Source organism: Hoplias malabaricus, chromosome 3 (assembly GCF_029633855.1).
Source record: "Hoplias malabaricus isolate fHopMal1 chromosome 3, fHopMal1.hap1, whole genome shotgun sequence".
Taxonomy (NCBI): domain Eukaryota; kingdom Metazoa; phylum Chordata; class Actinopteri; order Characiformes; family Erythrinidae; genus Hoplias; species Hoplias malabaricus.
In genome coordinates, this window is record NC_089802.1 from 13556106 (window position 1) to 13575009 (window position 18904).

An 18904-nucleotide genomic window follows, 5' to 3' on the forward strand; every position below is an offset into this window, starting at 1 on the left:
TTTCTAAAGAGATTTCTGTTCTACATTATATTAAGTATTGTCTCTGGGGTGAACATCATTGTTGCATCATTTAGTTAGGGCACATAATTGTACCATGTCTCACTGCAGTTCCATAAAACTCCATAAAACCTGTCTTGATTCCTGGCCTAGTATTATTTTACTATTTGAAAATTAAAGAAATTTAAAAAAAATCCCCAGGTGAAGTTAAAGCATTGTACCTTTAAAACTAATATACAGTACACAATAGGTTTTATTTTTAAGAATAGAGTTCACATTGTTTGCACCTTGGGGTACTACAATATACGTTTTTTCTGGCATAGGGATATCATTCTTGGTTCATTACATATTTTTTATTCTCCCAGCTAAGACACAGCATTAATATCTGTGTTCAATAAAGTACTTTGAGTGCACATTTCAGACAACCAGTGTGTAGCTACTGGAGCCCTTGGCACTTTGGAAACTCAGTGAAGCACAGGTCTCATAAATATACCAGGCTCGCTATAGCCTAATGACCTCGGAGTATGAACTAAAAACGGAACGTTGTGAACTTTCCTCGGTTACCATGTTAGTAGACAAGTTTGAACGTTTCCCTTGTGGCTTTAAATCTTTGGGAAAAAGAAACAGAAAATATATCTACAGCCCAAACAGTATTAGCATTAGCACTTCAGTTAAATTTCTCATGTAACACTTCATCTACTGTTTGTAGGCTGTTTAGAGGCAGCCAGCAGTTATGATACTTGGGAGTTAAACCAAGGCCAAACGGTGCTCCCTCTTGCTCTGGACGAAATCTAAAGGGTTAACGCTGTGATGTCATAGTCAGTGGGCGGCGCCCTTGGAGACTGGGGAGGGCCCAGAGTTTTGCTCCGGGGATGAGTGGGAAAAACACGCCTCGCATTCAAGGCAAATCACCTATTTTGGATGTAAAAATATACGAATACTTTCCTAACCTGCTGTTAAAGACGGGCATTGCTTTATTTATGGATAACCAATGCCTGTTTAAGGGATTATGTTTCTTTTACTGCAAGGTAAATCTGTAAGTGCTTAAAGTAAACAGTTAATCGAAGCTAATATGTGTTTGTGGTGTTTTTGCAAGTGTTCCTGACGTTTCTTTTTGTGATATTCGCGCTCGAATTTATTTTAGACGTTTGTCTAAAGAGTGACGTTTGTCTTACATGTAAGTAGGTTCTCGGAGCGTGTTGGAACCTGAGGAAATGTTTTGAATGTGACGTTATGAGCTTTAGGAGTTTAAAGCTTGGAAGTTTTCCTCCACCGCGTCGAATGTTCAGAATCACCTTGTATTTATTTATTTATTTTTGACGGATTCATCCCTTCTGGGGAAATTTCCTCTTGTAATTTATAGAGAAAATGCCTGATTGCCTTGATGAAGGTGGGGTCTGTTTTCTAAAGAAAAAAAATGCGGGAGGGGGGCTGAAAAGTCCAATATGGAGGAGCAGAAGTGATTGAATGCGTCCCAGATCTCCCCAGAGAGGTAGAAAGGGGGTCGCTACCCCCTCCTTCAAATCCCCTCCAAGGTCCTGTTCACTACAGCTAGGGAAAAAATAATAACACCATACGGCGTGTCGAGGGGTATGGTGCTATGTTTAAGAAGAAATGTACGTGTAAAAACAGACTAAAAGGCAATGGCCTGCGTGTAGAAAAGAGATTAAATTTCTCTAGTCTCTCCATCAATTTTCTCTTTATTGTCACTGAGCTCCATTGTGGGAGACAAGGACGCGTCATCCAGCCATAAATTTGTGATTATAGAGGCTCGCAGAGGCAGTTGGCTCTATTCGGATGGATTTGCTTCGTGCTCTAAACTACATGTAGACTACATTACAGCGTGAGCGGCACACACCACACAACTCCTCTTTTATCTGCAATTAGAAGAGGGGCCGAGCACAGTGGGCTTTTTTTTAACTTAGAGATAATTATACAACCAAGAACATAAACTGAAGCACTTCTCTTCCAAACACTGCCTGTCTTCGACTCTGAGGATGATGATGATGTGAAGGAGAGAGAGAGAGACAGAGAGAGAGAGAACTTCAGAAGGATTTTCATTATCTGAACTGAATGTGCGGGACTGGCGTCTTTCTGCGTTTTGCTTCACTCGGTGTAAATCAATAGGCAGCCGCTGGTCTGTTCGAGCGGATTTGTTGTCCGGATTGGCGTTTTTATAGGTAGGTGTTTTCTACTCCTCACATTGTGATTTATCGCAATCGCCAAGGATTTCAAGAAGAAGAATGCGAGGTCGTACTCGGGTTCGTGTCGGTTTTGCAGGTGTGATGAATAAATACAGAGGGACTCTACAACGCACAGCTTCATGGAAATTAATTCACTTATTTACTGCTTGAGGAAGAATTGTCTAATCATTTGGACAACTGTAGTGTTTTAGCCTTTACACGATGTGTGTTATTTATATTAGGCGTTTGTCGTTTGAAAACTACTATGTAATTCGTTTTCGCACACACATGCTCTTAGCGAACCTGGTTCCAGGCTGTAGGATATAATACTAAAATGGTGTTCTTTGGCTCGTAACAATAGAGGAGCCCTTTTTTAGGGGGCAGAAATATAACGATTTTAAAAGGTGATGTAAAGAACGCGTTTACAATGGGTTCTGCGTTAAAATCTGTTTTTAAAATCGGTTTTTTTTTTTTTAGACAAATAGGTCTTTATGCATTTAGATGATATTTGTTTTTTCGTGTCTCTATATAGAACCCCTACCTTCACTAAATAACCCTTAAATAACACATTTTAGGCTTTTTTTTAGCTTTGGGTTTTAGTGAAAATGCCCCCGGCGTTTCTTAGCTTTTCAGCGGACAGTCAGGCGACTGCTTAAAGCTAAAAGGACAGCCTTTTGGATGGAGATTTTTGACACGCTTCTGTTTTAAAATAGTTTTTGAGCTCGTAAGTCCCCTATAGCAGCCATTTGATGTGTCAAATGAGTCTGTTGAGCATGGCGGCCGTGCTCCACATTTGGGTTAAACTTTCTTTAACTTTTGCACACTACTTTGACATTTTGTCGTTTTATTGCAACGTTAATAAATCATCGATGCAAGCAGGGGACACCTCAGGGGTAAAAGAAAAACACAGTGACTCGCACACTCTTTGATCGTGTGCCGTTGCTATTCCAGGAAGTTTTGTACGGAGGTGAATCCTGCGTTGTTGGGTATGTGGAGGTTATTGGTTTAAGAGGCCAGAGCGCGCGCACTGTGCCGTGAAACACGTGCTGTAAGTGGTATTTTTTTATTATCAGCCGTGTGCTGTGGCGTGCATTGCTATGAATTTGTTTAGTCCCCCAATCGAAGCCCGCGGTTAATCCGCTCTTTTTCTCTTAAGCCAGAGCCTGACTTGGGTTTTCACATTAGGCCTCTCTCTTAAGGCTCGATGTTCATGCGGAGCTGATTGACAACAGCATGCTCGCGGCTGAAGACACGCTATAGAATTTCCACAGCGAAGAAATAATCATACGAAGTTCACACACTCAGTGCAAAACAGCACAGTACCTTGCATGGTGAAATAAAGAAGTGAGTCAATAAATGTTTTCCCCCCCATGAACATGTTTAGGATATTCACGCTAGTGTCCACTTGATTAATTCTGGAATGCGTCTTTATATTGTGAAATATGGTTACACTGCGTTTTAAGCCAAGAGATCTTATTTAGTTTCACCTTAGTTCATATTAACACATAAGGGGCCAAATCAATAATTAGTTATCTAAAAATAAAATCAAGGCACTGTACTGCAGAAGGAATTCCTCTATCTCAGGGTAAGTGCAATCGATCAGGAACAGACAGCGGCGTTAGTCCTTAATGGCACTTTTCTTTTTAACGCTGCGTTTCACACTTCAGTTAAATATGCAGCTTTCTCACACTCTCGCAAATCCGATATATTTTAAAAGAATTTTTAACCACTGAGAGGAAAAAAAACCCCAAGAAGTAAGGCCTGTAGCTGGGACATGTTGGAGCAGCCCAAAGCGTGAGGCGAGGGGTAGCCCATAGACACACACACAAAAAAGTGGTGGTGTTATTGTTTTATTGATACTTTCTTGATTTTATATATTGTGTCTTGTTACTTTCCAACAAACAATCTAAATAACTACACACTCAACACTTATACTAAAATAATAACACAATTTAGGAAACTCACGTGAGCAAATAATGTGGAATTAAGACAGCAATAAAATGACACAAGCATACGGGCATAATCTTTATAGTTGGTGATAGTTTTCACGTCAGGCTTGATGCTGCACATTCCAGTTTGTTCCAGCTGCAGGTCTGATTTGTGTGTGTTTCTTTGAGGTATGTTACAGCTGCCTTTATCACCGGAGAGGAATGCAAAGGAGACAACGAACGACTTTTTTAATCAAACCACCCTCGTCCATATGCCCAGTGTCTTCTGTTTCACGTCTCTAGTCCCGTTTAGTTGGACTTTTAGCTTTTTCAATAAAACAGGTCGTAATGAGGGAGGTTCGTGTCATTTATGGGGCTGAGTCCATACTCGGCCTAATTGGACACAGATGTTTTTTCTTTCTATTGATAACCTCGCCGTTGGAAGCGCGCGCGGTTCTGTGGGAATTATAGATGGCGATTGGTTTGGAGTCTCCCTCATGGGCGCGTATGCTTATTCAATTAAGTCAAGTGCTGTAATAAGGCAGTGGCGCACCGGGCTCCCACTTCGGAACTAGACACTGGAGCTAACGCGCCTTCCGCAGCAGCTCAACTCGGATCGGTGCGTGTCATGAGGCCATAACCCCGGTCAAACGCACACTCACACACGCCAGCCCGGTGTCTGCGGCGTGTCTGCGTTTAACACACCGCCTTACTCAGCTCTGCGTCCTATACAATGTTAAAAAAAGAAGTGTTGAATCAAAACAACTAATAAAAGTACATTTGAACTGAACGTCCACAATGGGCTGCCACTCTCCCACATTCGTTAACTTTGTGTTAGAAGTTCTGTGAACTCAAGATTTGAACGTGTTACATTGTCATACAGAATACTTTTAAATTATACAAGTATTCATACACATTTCAACGGTCTTCTAAGTTGCTAACAGTAGGTACTACGTTATAGAAAATAACACACTTGTGAAACAGGTGTGTGTGTGTATGTGTGTGTGTGTGTGTCTGTGTTGTACACAAATACCTGCTCGGTCCGGTGGAACCCTCATCTCTTAGGCCTAATTTCTCACCAATACTGACCGGCTATGGTTATCTTCCACATCACTGCAAGAGTCGAGGGTCAGAGGTCTCAAACAGAACAACACATGGATTAAATCCTCTAATGTAGTTATTCAGTATAATGCAGAGACCGGATTCTACTCTGTATACGCTATTGTTTAATTATTGTGAGTTTTAAAAATGACTTTTTATAGCAAAACCAAGCTGACAGAACGGAACTGATGAGGACACATTGGATAAAAATCTTTGAGGGGTCAGAACTAAATCGCTTATTCACATTATATAATAGATAATTAATTAAAATAACAAATGAATAAAATAGCAACAAAAGTGACATTATTTTATGTTTTTACTTATTATTACTACTGTTTAAATAGCAATAACAGCAATGAGAATCGTATTACACATTTGCACACCTCATTCCTTAAAAATAAAATAAAACATTTAATTGACTTTGCTTACTGCGCATGGGTTTCACAAGGAAGGAAAAATATCTAAACATTTGCTTCCTTTTGAGCCTTATTTTTATAAAGAGCTGTATGTACGCTGAATATATTTCTTTCACGCGAAGCCGATGTACACATTTGAATCAGTTATCTTTTATAAAATGGTTTTGGAAACTTTAGCGTTCATATCCGGTGAAACTCTTCCTTCTTGATCACGTGAATACGAAGGCCTTTAGTGTCCCTGACGCTGGCGCTGAAACAGTTCTACACGGGCGTGTTTGTGCATGTAAACTGAACTGGAGGATTCTCTTCAGACTGCGGACAGTCGTCTTCCGTGCGAAGATCCTCCAGCTGACGTCGGACTGAAGAAGTCTCGACCTGTGTGAAGGTACAGAGTCCCCCCCGGAGCGAGGACTGTTACTGTAGCTGTAGCAGTGACAGTAACTAACATTAGAATAACAGTATGTAACACAAAATCCCATACATCAGGAACTGAGACAGGAATATTAATAGCAATGGTCATTGTAAAAAGACAGAAATACAATAAGAGTAACACTGAGGGAGAGGCACAGCAGTAAGAGATTTTAATATTCACTGACAGTAGAGTAAAGATAAAAGTAATTGTGACACTAAGCAACAGTGACAATAACCGTTACTGTTAGCAATTAAAACGAGCAACAGTTGTAACAGTGACTGTGACAATGAGTTACTGGATATAGGAGTCACAGTGATTAAATGTACTGACAAAGAGTATTGGCAGAGTAGTTACAATAAGAGTAACGAACAGTAGGTGTAACTGTAACAATAAGAGTAATTAACAACAGGAGTAACCGTAACGATGAAAATAACTGTCAACCTAAGATTAACAATGACAGATAAATTAACAATGACAATAAAAGCAGGCTACCAGTACAGTTCTGAAAATAAGTAAGAGTAAGGTGTAGAGAGAGGAACAGATAACTGAGAGTAACCGTTGTAATAGTAACAGAGACATTGAGAGTAACCAGAACCATCAGAGTAATGTGGATGTAACAGGAACAGTAACAATAAGATAAGCCGTTACCAGAGAATGAGATTTGGCGGTAACGTTGAGTTACATTGAGTAAAGAGTAACGGGAGTCTCGCCGCGACAGCAGCAGCAGTTGTGGGCGGGGCTCCTGATAAAGGGCCGTTGCGCTGGTTTGACTGAGGCGCTGAGGCTGTGAGATGGAGGGAAAGTGTCAGTCAGAGCCGCTTCACTGAGTCTGGACAATGCTCTTGGTGGGACTGCTCTGTTTCAAGAGCAATCAGTCACTCCGCATTAATTATCCCCGCGTCCCACAGCGGGGCAGCGCGCGCTGCCACACGGACTCTCTCTCTCTCTCTCTCTGTGTGTGTGTGTATGAGTGAGTGTGTGTGTGTGAGAGAGAGTGAGTGAGTGAATGAGAGTTTATGTGTGAGAGACCGAAACGCCAGTGGATTTTCTCCAGGCCAAACTTGCATCCCACACCCACATTTCATATAAACAGAGAAAAAGGTCCTAAAATGTCACTGTACAATGCTCTGATGTATACATGTATACGTGTACGAAATGGTCACGACTAAGTACATTTATAGAGAATATAATTTAAGCATATTCGTACATTCCTCTGAACACGTTCTTCATCCTGATTCCAAAGTTTCATTTTTACTTATTTCAGTTTTAAAACACATCTACATTAGCAGCCCCAATAAAACTTTGTATTATATTCCTAAGTTTTTTTTTTTATTAATTTTTATTTTTTACGCAACGTGGGATAACGTTCCCAGATGTCGTTTACATATTGAACGGAAAATGGAATTGGAATTAAATTTTGTTTTATCTTTAAAAATATTTATCTGACGCACATATAATAAGAGTATATCCACATACACGTGTATATTTATTTCTGATAATTTACAATAATAATAGTAATAATAATAATAAATATATTTTGTTTATTTGTATTTTCACAACTGTTTTGTTGTAAAAGAGACCCGTGCTTTCCTCCCCTTTAAGTGAACAACGTTGTTGTGTGGAGAATTGTGCTTGGTGCTGTGTTGTCTGTTCGAGATCTCGCTGGTTTTCCCACTCTGGTGCAGAATTAAACGCGTTTAAAGTCGAGGCTTGTTCAGGAATATGTATATGTGTGTGTGTGTGTGTGTGTGTGTGTGTGTGTGTGTGTGTGTGTGGTTACCGCAGGACTACTAAACCACTGCTGTCGCCTCATACCGGGACAACAATGGACTAGAAAAATAAAGCTTACTGAATTGAATTGAAAATGGACTAGAAGACCGCTGAATGTTGGGCACGTTTTACACACTTTACATAGTCATGTTCTTCGGGCAGTTTGAATGGCTTGAATGCATTTATTGCAAAATAATTAGCAATTATCTTAGACGGAGAGGAAATGAAACAAAGAGAGAAGGAATAAAATAAACAACATTTAATTCTTTATACATTCTTTATTTCAAATCTGTCTGTCCGCGCGCATTTGTGTGGAAAACAGATCAGGCCATTCAAGGACATAATCAGCATTTATCTCCTCCATTCATTTCACTGCTACTTTAATCAAAATTTGAAAGAATGTACAGCAAAGAAAAAGTGTTTTGACTGAACCGCCAAAAATAATTACTGTATAAACATTTAGTGCAGGCTAAATGACGTCTGAACACGGTCCAACGTTTGCGTGCAGCCTTTAATATTTCTATTAATCCGCGGCCTGTGCATGATTAAAATATAAACTGAAGGTTAATACTGTTATTACTGCTTTAGTGCTACGACAATAACAACCGCAGCAGCAAAAACGTCTATAATAATAACAATATCGTGTTCTACTATATATCCTAACGTTTTCTAAAGATATTTTTAAATATTACAAAACATAACAAGCCAAACCTAAATGTTTTCTCTGTAAGAACTCTTTCGAAAACTCTAAAAAGACTTACAGTTGATAATGGTCCATTTACCGAAAAGATAAAACGTTCATTAGGATATAACCGCAAACCGCGACGAGAGCATTTCTTCGGGAACCCCGGCTCTACGCTGGTTGTGCTGGAGGTCGCCTGCAGTCGCAGCTCTCGGCAGTTAGTTTTGTGTTTTTTTCCTGTTTGGCGAAACTCGTAGTCCGGTATTCCTCCTTGAGTCCACTCGTTTCCACGCAGTCTGCTGTGCTGTTTTATTATGTTGCTGTTGTATTAAGCTATATTAATCCGCGCATCTAGACTCTATATTTAATACAACATGTAATTTCCCCCTTTTTAACGTATTCCCTTTGATTAAGTCACTCTTGACTCTGCTTTAGCTCTGGGGCCAGCTGGGTTGGCCTGAAGGGGGGGCCTTGAAACCGCCCCTCCTTATCTCCTTTCATCATCCAGCTCCGGGCCGCCTTGAAACCGCAAGGCCAGTAATTGCTTTTTTCAGGCAGCCCAGTGCGGACTGGCCAGCAGCCAATCAGAGCCTTGTTTACACTCCATGATTGACATCGTTCTGGCAACATGCCAACCAATCAAACACTCTCCAGCTAGAGGCCCACAGTTTTAACCCTTTCTGTACCTTAAATAGAGGCAGATTTGAATATGCAGACCTATAGCTAGTATTATTTAAGTTCAAGAGTTATGCAAGTTTGGGGCTTTTATGTTTTAGGTGTTTTTGAGATTAGCATCTTGTGTTTAAAAAAATAGATGTTGTTCAGTTTATTTATTTATTTATTTATTTATTTATCAAAGAACCAACAAAATGTCACAATCAAATTATTAGATTTAGTTTTCTTCATTGTTAGAGAGTGTTTATTTTGCCATGCTGGTAATGTTTAGGACCAAAAGGGGAATGTCAATGGATGTATACAGTCCCATGTAAAGTTGGAACACCTATTTCCAACCATAATTGACATATTTTGTTGATATTCTAAGATAAAATGGTACAAAGTAAAAGGTTGGAAAATATAAAACACAAAATAGCATTTGCGCAGGTCACACACACACACACACACACACACACACACACACACACACACACATATATATATATATATATATATATATATATATAAAACACAATATATAACAGTAAATGTACACTCAAAAGGGGGAAGTGTGTTCTCTGTAGTTCATCTTCGTAGATCACCCTCGAATCTTTGTACAGGACTGCGCTTTAATTCCTGTTGAAGTTAAGTTGCTAGATTAATTTGGAGCCATTTGTCAAACAGTTGTAAGGCTGACACGTGTTAGAACAATATAGTTTTGTTTTGCTTGCTGTTGTATAGCAGTGGATCAGTTGCAGTACAGTGGAGATATGGAGAGTAGTAGAGAGCCATGTGCTCGTGCTGGGGGCTGATCTCTACTGCGGAGCTTGAATGTGGCGCCCGCCGTTTTGTTTAGCTGCCTGTAGCTCACACGCCATTGGCTCCGTGCAACAGCCAATCAGCCTGCATGTTTATGCTGGGGCGCGCTGCACGAGCTTATTGCCGTGTGGGTATTAGACCAATGGGCGAGCCTACTGGACCGCCCAACACACACACACACACACACACACACACACACACACACATACACACACACACACTGCGCTTCCCTCCCTCCCCCTCCTCCAGTAGCATTAGTAGACTCAGGAAAGAAAAGAGCCTCAGCCTGCATGGACGAAGCTTCGCTTCAGTTCCGCGCGCCAGAGAACTTCACACACTGCACTCTAGGATGTAACCGCTTTTATATTTTTATTTTTCATTTTTTAGAAAGACTAAATATCTGCCTTTGCTCTGCTCTTTTTTCTATGCTTTTTTAACCATTTATTGTTATGCAAGGAATAATTTACCAGTAAGTAATTCATTTCTATTGGATACAGTTTCTACTAATAAACATTTGCTTTCAACAGCTGCTTTTTTACATTTCTTACCATATTTATTGATTTTCCTGTATAGAATATCTAATCCTGTGCAGAATGTGTGAGGCTGTGATGCTGACAGTAATAAAGGGAAGGAGTGACTGAGAATGTCTGTATGACATTAATGGCGTGCTTCAAATCACTGCCTACTAACAACAACAACAACAACAACAACAACAGCAATGATAATAATAATAATAATAATAATAATAATAATAATAATAATACAATTGAAATAAATGCGATTTGTTGTATTACTGAGATACATTGTGAGCTTCAGCTTGACTTCATATAAAAGCGAACTGTGGGAAACAGGTTTATTGCATATATTAAATGAAAGGTACTTAAAGAACATTAGTCTGCAGTGTATTTTCACCAGGACACCGTTTAATTTCGTATAACCAGCTGTATTTGTCAAATGACTAAGGACTCTATAAGTACTTGTCGTATTTTAGGTCCTCGCGCATTTACATGTGGAGATTCGGCGCTTTTTCTGCTTCTACCCTCCTTGCTGCCGTTTTCTCTAGCAATGGGCTTTTTGTTTTGAATGACTCGGACGCGAAGGGGTCTGAGGAAGCCAGATGTGTAGTTTAAACGTGGTACTGCCTCTGCCCTTGTTACCGCGAACGATTAGTGTTTCTGTGCCTGGTTTCGGTCGCTCTTCGGAAGAATTAGCGATACGCATGTGGACTGTACAGCAGTAGGGAAACGTTTCCCCACTCAGCTCCGAGTTCTGTACCTGAGGAAACCACTCCAGTCAATCCCCAAAAGAACACATATACTGTCCGCGATAATATCTTACAAGAGTGAAGTGTTTTCTTAAAGCAGACGCTTTATTTGTTCTCCGTGTCATTGAGGAATCGGGATGTCGCCTTCTCCTGGAGCTTGACTAACAATGGGGAGATATACCGCTGTTTACATCCTCTCGTTTCTGTTCGCTCCGGTCTTCCGTGCGTCTTAACGCGGATATAGCTGCTGTATCATGGCCGAACCCCCAAGAGTTGCAGATGGGCGCAGTATTTGCGATGTGTTTTCCCAGTCTCGCGTTATTCTGGGTGAGCAGATGTTTTAATGGGAGAAGACACTCATCCGCTGCTGCAGCACACTCAGGTTCCCGGCTTTCACTGGATGCATAAACGAACAATGCGTTTATTCTAAAGCCACATTCTGAAGGCTTGCACGTATTTTCCTTTCTTTCTGGTCGTTTAGCTTGGCGTGCTGAGGCGGTTGAGTGTGTGCTGCAGTTCATTGCCATTGTGTTTGGTGCCTTATCTTAGATGCTGTGATAAACGCTGGTTCATCTACCATCACTTCTCTGGCTGAAGTGAGTTCACGTGACTTTTTTGGCACAGGTCACGCAGTCTGTACTGTAAAACTGAACTCAGCATTGGGTTTTATTTGTTGTTATGTTGTTTGTTTTCACGTACATTTTGCGAGCTTTGGTAAAGTTGGTGGTTGAAGGGCCAAAGGTTACGGCAACGAGGCCTAATCTGTTCGTTCGCCCGTGGACGCGGACCTAGAGCAAAGGATGGTCAGGGATCAATTTAAGTGAACGCGCTTTTAACTGAAATGACTGACGACACCAGATGAATTTCAAATAAGATCTGGATTATGGTGCTCCCATCAAGCACATCAGTGCTGTTGTTTGGTGAGGCAGAGCTGTCAGTGTAAAAACACTGTGCCAAAAATGTATGTTATATTACGTAATATGTTTTTATTGAAAAAAATCTAGAACCCCTGTTCACACTCCAAAGTTCTCTTAGTAAAAAGGACAGCATATTATCAACAAAACACACAACTCTGCACCTGTAACTGAAATACAACATTTCCAGAATCAAACTTTTTGGAAGCGAGATTCTAAGCGTGGGATAAATAATGACATGTGCAAAAAATTATGTCAAATTTGATGTGTTGTTATATGTTTCCTGGAAGGTAAATTAGAAAGAAACATGTCTTTTGAAAACTTTGCCGAGGGTTAGATGTAGAGGGTGTGCTTGAATTAATGAATCAATTGGAAAGTGATATTAGTAGCAACAAAAACAAAAATAAATGTGTGTGCGTGTATATATATATATATATAATTACTCTTATATTTGTTGATTTGTTTTTATTATTGTTATTATATGAATGTCCATAGTATTAATATTTCGACCACATCTAGTGCTACAATTAATATTGATATTTAATGAAACTAAAATTCGTACAGATGCACGCAAGCTTTTCCTAAATTACCAGAACGTTGTCTTTGAATTTTCTGTGTGAATGTGTGTGTGTGTGTGGGTGTGTGGTGGGGGGTACAAGTCTCTCTCTTTTAGCTTTGCTGATGAGTGAAAACGAGATGAGATTTCTCTTCACCCTACGTTTCAGCCTCTGTTACATCGCGGGTGATCTCCGCGCGCTTGTATTTATCTGTGTTCTATTCCACTTTACTTTTCAGTTGGGACTAAGTGTGTGTGTGTTTTGTTGCAGAAACTATGAGCGGCTCGTGCTGCTCTTCCGGCCGTCGCTGCAGAAGTGGCGCTGAATGCGCGCGCTAGGCGCAGTTCCTCTAACGGGATTATAGCAGCAGCAGCGCGGCCCTGAGCTCGCGCCTCTGTGGATTGTGGATTTATCGCGTGCTGCAGAGGAATGGAGGGTCGGGATTTCGCTCCTCCGCCGCACGTGCTGTGTGAGCGCGGCCCACTGCTGCAGCGCGGACACTTTCCGCCTGGAAAATACTACACAACTCCTCACCTCCCCTCGCCCGCACACTCAGGTCTGTAATGTGTACCTTACTCTGACACTCTTTCTACCGGTCCTGCGCGCGCTTTGTTTACTGGAAAATGGAATGGTCATTTTAAGGATGTTTTGAGAATGGGCGCTTCCTTTAATATTTTGCATTTTGTTGAAATTGGTTTTGTTTATATATGTATACACACTTCTGTGTGTGTGTGTGTGTGTGTATATATATATATATAGTTTTTGTTTGTGTATATATATATATATATATATATTCCCGCAAAATATACATACATTTGTGTACATGATTTATTGTATTATTGTTTTATATGCTTTGTTTATATAAACTGGGCAATTTATTGTTTTATAATGTTATTGGATAGATGTCCAATTCCAGAATTGGGGTAGATCAGTTTTAATCAGTTTTATGTATAGCGAGTCTTTGAAATGCACTGAAATGTTGACGTATAATTAATAAAAATGGATTTAGTAATGTAATAAAGCTGTAATAATAAATATGGTGCTAAACACTACCCTTTGTTGTATGAATAAACCGCACAGCGTCAATGTTGGTCTGAAATGCTAAGAGAGGAACAACTCTACACAGCACATTGTATGCAGATTTATGTGTGTGTATTATTTTTTTTTATTTACATTGATTTTATTTATTTATTTTTTGCTGCACTGAACAATCGGCCGTGGGTCCGTAAGCTTGGACAGTAGTTGTGTCAGGTCAGTTATTATTCTTTGTGTGAAGCGCTTTCTAGAGTGTTAGGGAAATCAGCGGCGCTGTGTCATGTTATTAAAATCAAAATGCTAGAATTGCTGTACACTGTGTTGAAGGAAACGTTGTCTTTGTTTGGTTTTGGTCTCTCTCTCTCTCTCTCTCTCTCTCTCTCTCTCTCTCTGTCACACACAAACACACACACACATACACACACACACACACTTATTCCTGCGCTGTGTGCTCACTCTGGAGAGATTCCTTTGTTTCACTGACTGCGCTCTTCTGATCGCAGCCGCAGCGCCTTCAGAGCGCAAGTTTGGAGTGTGTGTCTGTGTGTGTACATGAGGAGTGTATATTTGTGCGTGTACGTGTGTTAGTGCTTGTGCGTGCGCGCCGTGGGCTATAGTTCTTCGTAGAGTGTCCAAGATTAGGGGTAGTCGTGTGTGAGTCTCTCTCTCTCTCTGTCTCTCTCTCTCTCTCTCTCTCTATATATATATATATATATATATAATGTGTGTGTGTATGTGTGTGCGTGATTTGGTAATAGAAGCTTCTGTAATAGCAGAAAATCCTGCGTGTTTGTGTATGATTGTGTGTGTGTGTGTGTGTGTGTGTGTGGCGGGGTGTGAATGGCCCGCATTACATTTAACAAGTGGCTGTGGCTCTGAACTCCGAGTGCTTTTGGGACACGAGGGCATTTCAGCCTGCGTTTTTTATGCGCACTGATAGGATACAAGTCTGCCTCGTGCGCGCACATAAAGACCACGGGCACGAGCGTTAAATCACATTCATTATTAATCAGATGTAAATGCAGAGAGCAATGCGGACACAGGCCATTATTTTTCTTAAAAGGAGAAAAGCTGTTCTTTTTGGGGCGCAGCTTGTGCTGTGTGTTAGAGCTGTGTCATTGTTTTCTCGCATTTTTGTAGGAATCATTTTGTGACTCTGGTGGTTCAGATGCTGCTCTTCGTTAACGGAAACGTTACAAGCTTAACGTTTAACTGATCTCCAAATCAGCCAATATTGTGTGTGAGAAATAGAGAGAGAGAGAGAGAAGAACGAGTTGTCTTTAGAAAGGTTGTTTTTGAGCCTCTTTTCGTCTGTATGTAGGTTTATGTTTTTTATAAAACCCCACAGTTCTTGAATTGCTTTGTTTGTCCTCAATGTTAATTTCAGAATCCGGAAAGCGTTTATATGTTGTTATTAATGCTCTTAATGAGCAAAATGGGCTATTTAATATACTGAAAATACATTTCCATGAACTGCATTTAATCACATAATACAGTTCTATCGCTGAATCTGTTGTGGACTAAATTTTTTTTTTAATTCACAAATTAAATTTGTGTTCCAAAATATACATAAGATGCGAGTAAGGAATTAAACGGAAATGTAAATACATGCTAATACTTTTGAGTACTGTTTCAAAACGCAGTGTAGTACAGTAAGCGGTTTGGGACACGTTTCTAGTTTGGCGAAAGTGTTGGGACGTCATAATGGACTAGCAGGCTAGGAGGTTACAGAGTACGTAATTCTGTTCGGTTAGTATGACGGTTAATATGAGGCTCTATGTGTTTGGACCGTAAGGGCTGTACTGACTGCTTACTTATACCCGTCCTCTTTTTCTTGTGTTGATATGTTTTTCTTATATTTTTACGTGATTATTTTCCACCACTGTATTATCCACTAAAAGTAAGGTATCATACTATTCCATGCAAATTATCAATCAATATTGTGATTTGCTTTGACTGGACTGCTTTGTGACTGGTTCAAAAAGCCTTTTGAGCTGTAAGGTCATGTGGACTGAATAGGTGAATATATATGAATACAGTTGCTTTCATACCATCGCAAACTACTGCATTAATACCAGGTTTTATTTAGTTTCTAATGTCTATGGACTAAGTAAGTGTACATGAAACTTTTAACAAACTTACCTAATGTCCAACAGTAACATACCACAGCCACCACTTTTATTACAAGAAAAGTGAGTAAAATTCACTTTTCCATGATATAGGCTCTTTAAAATCAGAAATGCCCTATAGGCCCTGTAACCCTGCTGCTAGTGAATGCCCCAGTAGGTGTCAGATGGCTGCAAGCTCGGCTTGATGAGGCTCTGTGGGCTCCCTCTGGGGCCTCCAAATCCTTTCTGTTTGTCCCATGCAAATACCTCAGTCTAATTCATAAAGCGAGCAAAGCAAACTCCACAAAAACACACACACGTCTCTATTTCTGCTCACTCCTGTGCAAACGCTGCTTTCTCTCATTTGTCTTATGCTCTGTTCTAGTGCGCTGTGTTAGTTCATAGACCCTTTCTAAAGAAATTACTGCATTCAGTTGTATGAATGTTTGGACACCTCTGGTTACATGTCACTGAATATTTGTGGCAAAAATTAACAAACAATTTAAATGATTGTTTTTTTCCCCCCAGACAACTCTAGTAAAGGCCACAGTGTTGTCCCCAGTATGTTGCATTCAGCTAATACACAGTGATTGTACATTAGAACAAATATTTATTTTTTCACAAGGTCAGTTTTTTGGTAGCAGCATCCTGCTGGGTCTTTTGCATTGCCATACACACATACACCGGATCATGTGCAGATCAAATGATACTGCTTTTCTTAGTGTGTGTGTGGGGGGGTACTATATACAGTGTGATGCTTTTTTTTATCATTCCTCCTCTTGTTTCCTTTTCTCCCTTCTCATACACTCTTTCCTCTGCTCCATCTCCTCAGCAGATGTCTGTAACGTCTGCCTGAAGGCGGACGCCAACTCATGCCGTACAGGTGCATAATTACTCTGTGTGTGTGTGTGTGTGTGTGCGCGCACACATGCATACATGCATGCTTGGGGTGGGGAAATGTTTTGTTCTTCTGCAGAGGCTTCAGACTCCGCTTCACTGCAGCTCTGTCCCAAATATCAGGCTCCTTTCCAAAAAATGCAGACATTCTCTAATCATGCTGAGCATGTTTTTTTCACTTACTGCAGATCACAAATAGCCACAAATTATAGCCAAACTTTGCAGATTTCCTCCAAATAGTGCGTTGAACTGGAAGCAGGTGTTAATTCTGGGTCACACCTTGGTTTAAATTTTGAAATGATAGCAGTGAATTGTTTTTGTAGTTTCCTTAGAAATGGGCATAATCCAATGAAGGCATGAATTAAGGCCATTTTTGAATTAAAACCAGTAAAATTAATGTTGTAAAGTAGCCCAAACCTTGATTTTCCGTTTATTTTATTCATTCATATTTTTGGATTCATTTTTTCAAACCTCTCTATATTTCTGAGAATTAAATCGGCTGTTTTTACAAGTTAAAGTGAGAAAATCCAGTTCTCTCTGTTTTGTTTTGTTTTTTTGAGAAGAAAAACTGTTGTTGTTTGAATGTAGCTGAAGTTTAACTTGTCAGTCAGTTTTTATTCACTGTTTGAATTACAACAGAGACTTGTTAATGAAGTTAGTCGTCTCCTGAGTTTCCATGTTAAGTCTGAAACAGCAAAATAAGTCAATATTACTCACCTATGGAGCAGGAATAGAGCAATAGCCTCATCTCAGTTCGTGCTTTTCAACATTTGAATTTCTCTGTGCTGTCTAAAATAAACCCAACAAATGCCCTTTCTTTCCCATGAGTAGAGACAGAGAAAGCCTACCGGACAGAGACAGTTGAATTTTTTTAACTAATTTACAGATATTGGGGCTTCGTAAACATCTTCTGAATTTTAAATAAAGTGTTTTGTTTGTTTGTTTAAAACCGTGAACGTTGCCTTTAATATGTAACTGATGGATGTAAATGAACTCTGTTCTGACTACCTGCCAAACTTGCTTAGTGCATTATTCTGGATAATGACTGTCCTTATTGGCTTCCTCTTAATTTATATCTCATTCTAAAAGCAGGGCACACTGAAACACTCCCTGTAACTTCAATGTGAATAAAAAAGAAACAACTGCTGCAGACTGAATATGTTGGATATATGTATATAAATGTATAGCGTTTTATGACATCACAAAAAGAGTACATTCAAAACAGGATGCTTCATATTATGATTATGCTAGAGTTTGGATGAAATATTTGGAAACGTGAATCATGTTTGTGTAGTACATCAAACTTACTTAAAATGAAGGAACACTGGATTTTTCATGGTATAGGTGAAAATAACTATGGTAGAGTCATTTCCCGTTCCTTCATTTGGCTGCTAATTTTCAAGACAAGTCCACGTACACACTGTATACATTTATACAGTGTCATAAGTGGCTTTCCATGGCTGTGGCTCTGCTAAACATGCTACAAGTCACTGTCATCCCCCACCCCAACCCCCTTCACTGTCATTTGCACTCTCTCTCTCTGTCTCTGTCACAAATGCTCATGTGTACATGCGCACACACACACACACACACACACACACACACACACACACACACACACACGCGCGCCTCCCTAGAGAGCAGAGACATGGTTGGTGGGAGGAATGCTTAAAAGACCCTGAATATTTCTGAAAATCAATGAGAAGAGCATTCTGGGATACACTTTGAGGACCAGTGTGTGCTGTGTGGGGTGTGTTCGTGGGCGCGGCAGAGTTGTAACACACTCATACACACACACTGCAGTGAACCTTGAGCTTTGCACTAAATTGGACACCCACATCTCTGCTCCCCCATTCCCCTCTCTCTCTCTCTCTCTCTTTTTTTTTTCTCTCTCATTCTTGCATACATTTATTTCACATCCAAACAACCCCATCAGGCCTTCATTTTATCGAAGGCCAGCTCTGCACTATTTCATTCCCATGTATGTGTTAAAGAGTGTTGCCCTCTCTTTCTGATTTGTTCTGAGACACTTGTGAGCGATACTCCTTTTTACTGTCCACACTGCTTCAGCACTCATCCTCCTGCTGCTCTTTTGCTCTCTCTCTGTTATTCCTCAGCTGCTCCTTGGCTCTTCCTCTACTGCTCCCTGGCTCCTTCTTTACTTTTA

The 18904-nt window shown here is 40.1% G+C and overlaps 1 protein-coding gene across 1 annotated transcript in view; it reads left to right on the plus strand.

The window, feature by feature from the left end:
• Positions 1 to 10319: 10319 nt before the first annotated feature.
• The window catches only part of bahcc1b (BAH domain and coiled-coil containing 1b), a 95449-nt gene continuing 86864 nt past the window's right edge, over positions 10320 to 18904 (plus strand). The window contains 2 exon segments of the mRNA XM_066666584.1: positions 10320 to 10431; positions 12968 to 13253. Coding sequence (XP_066522681.1) covers positions 13127 to 13253 — 127 coding nt within the window. The 5' untranslated portion in view covers positions 10320 to 10431; positions 12968 to 13126.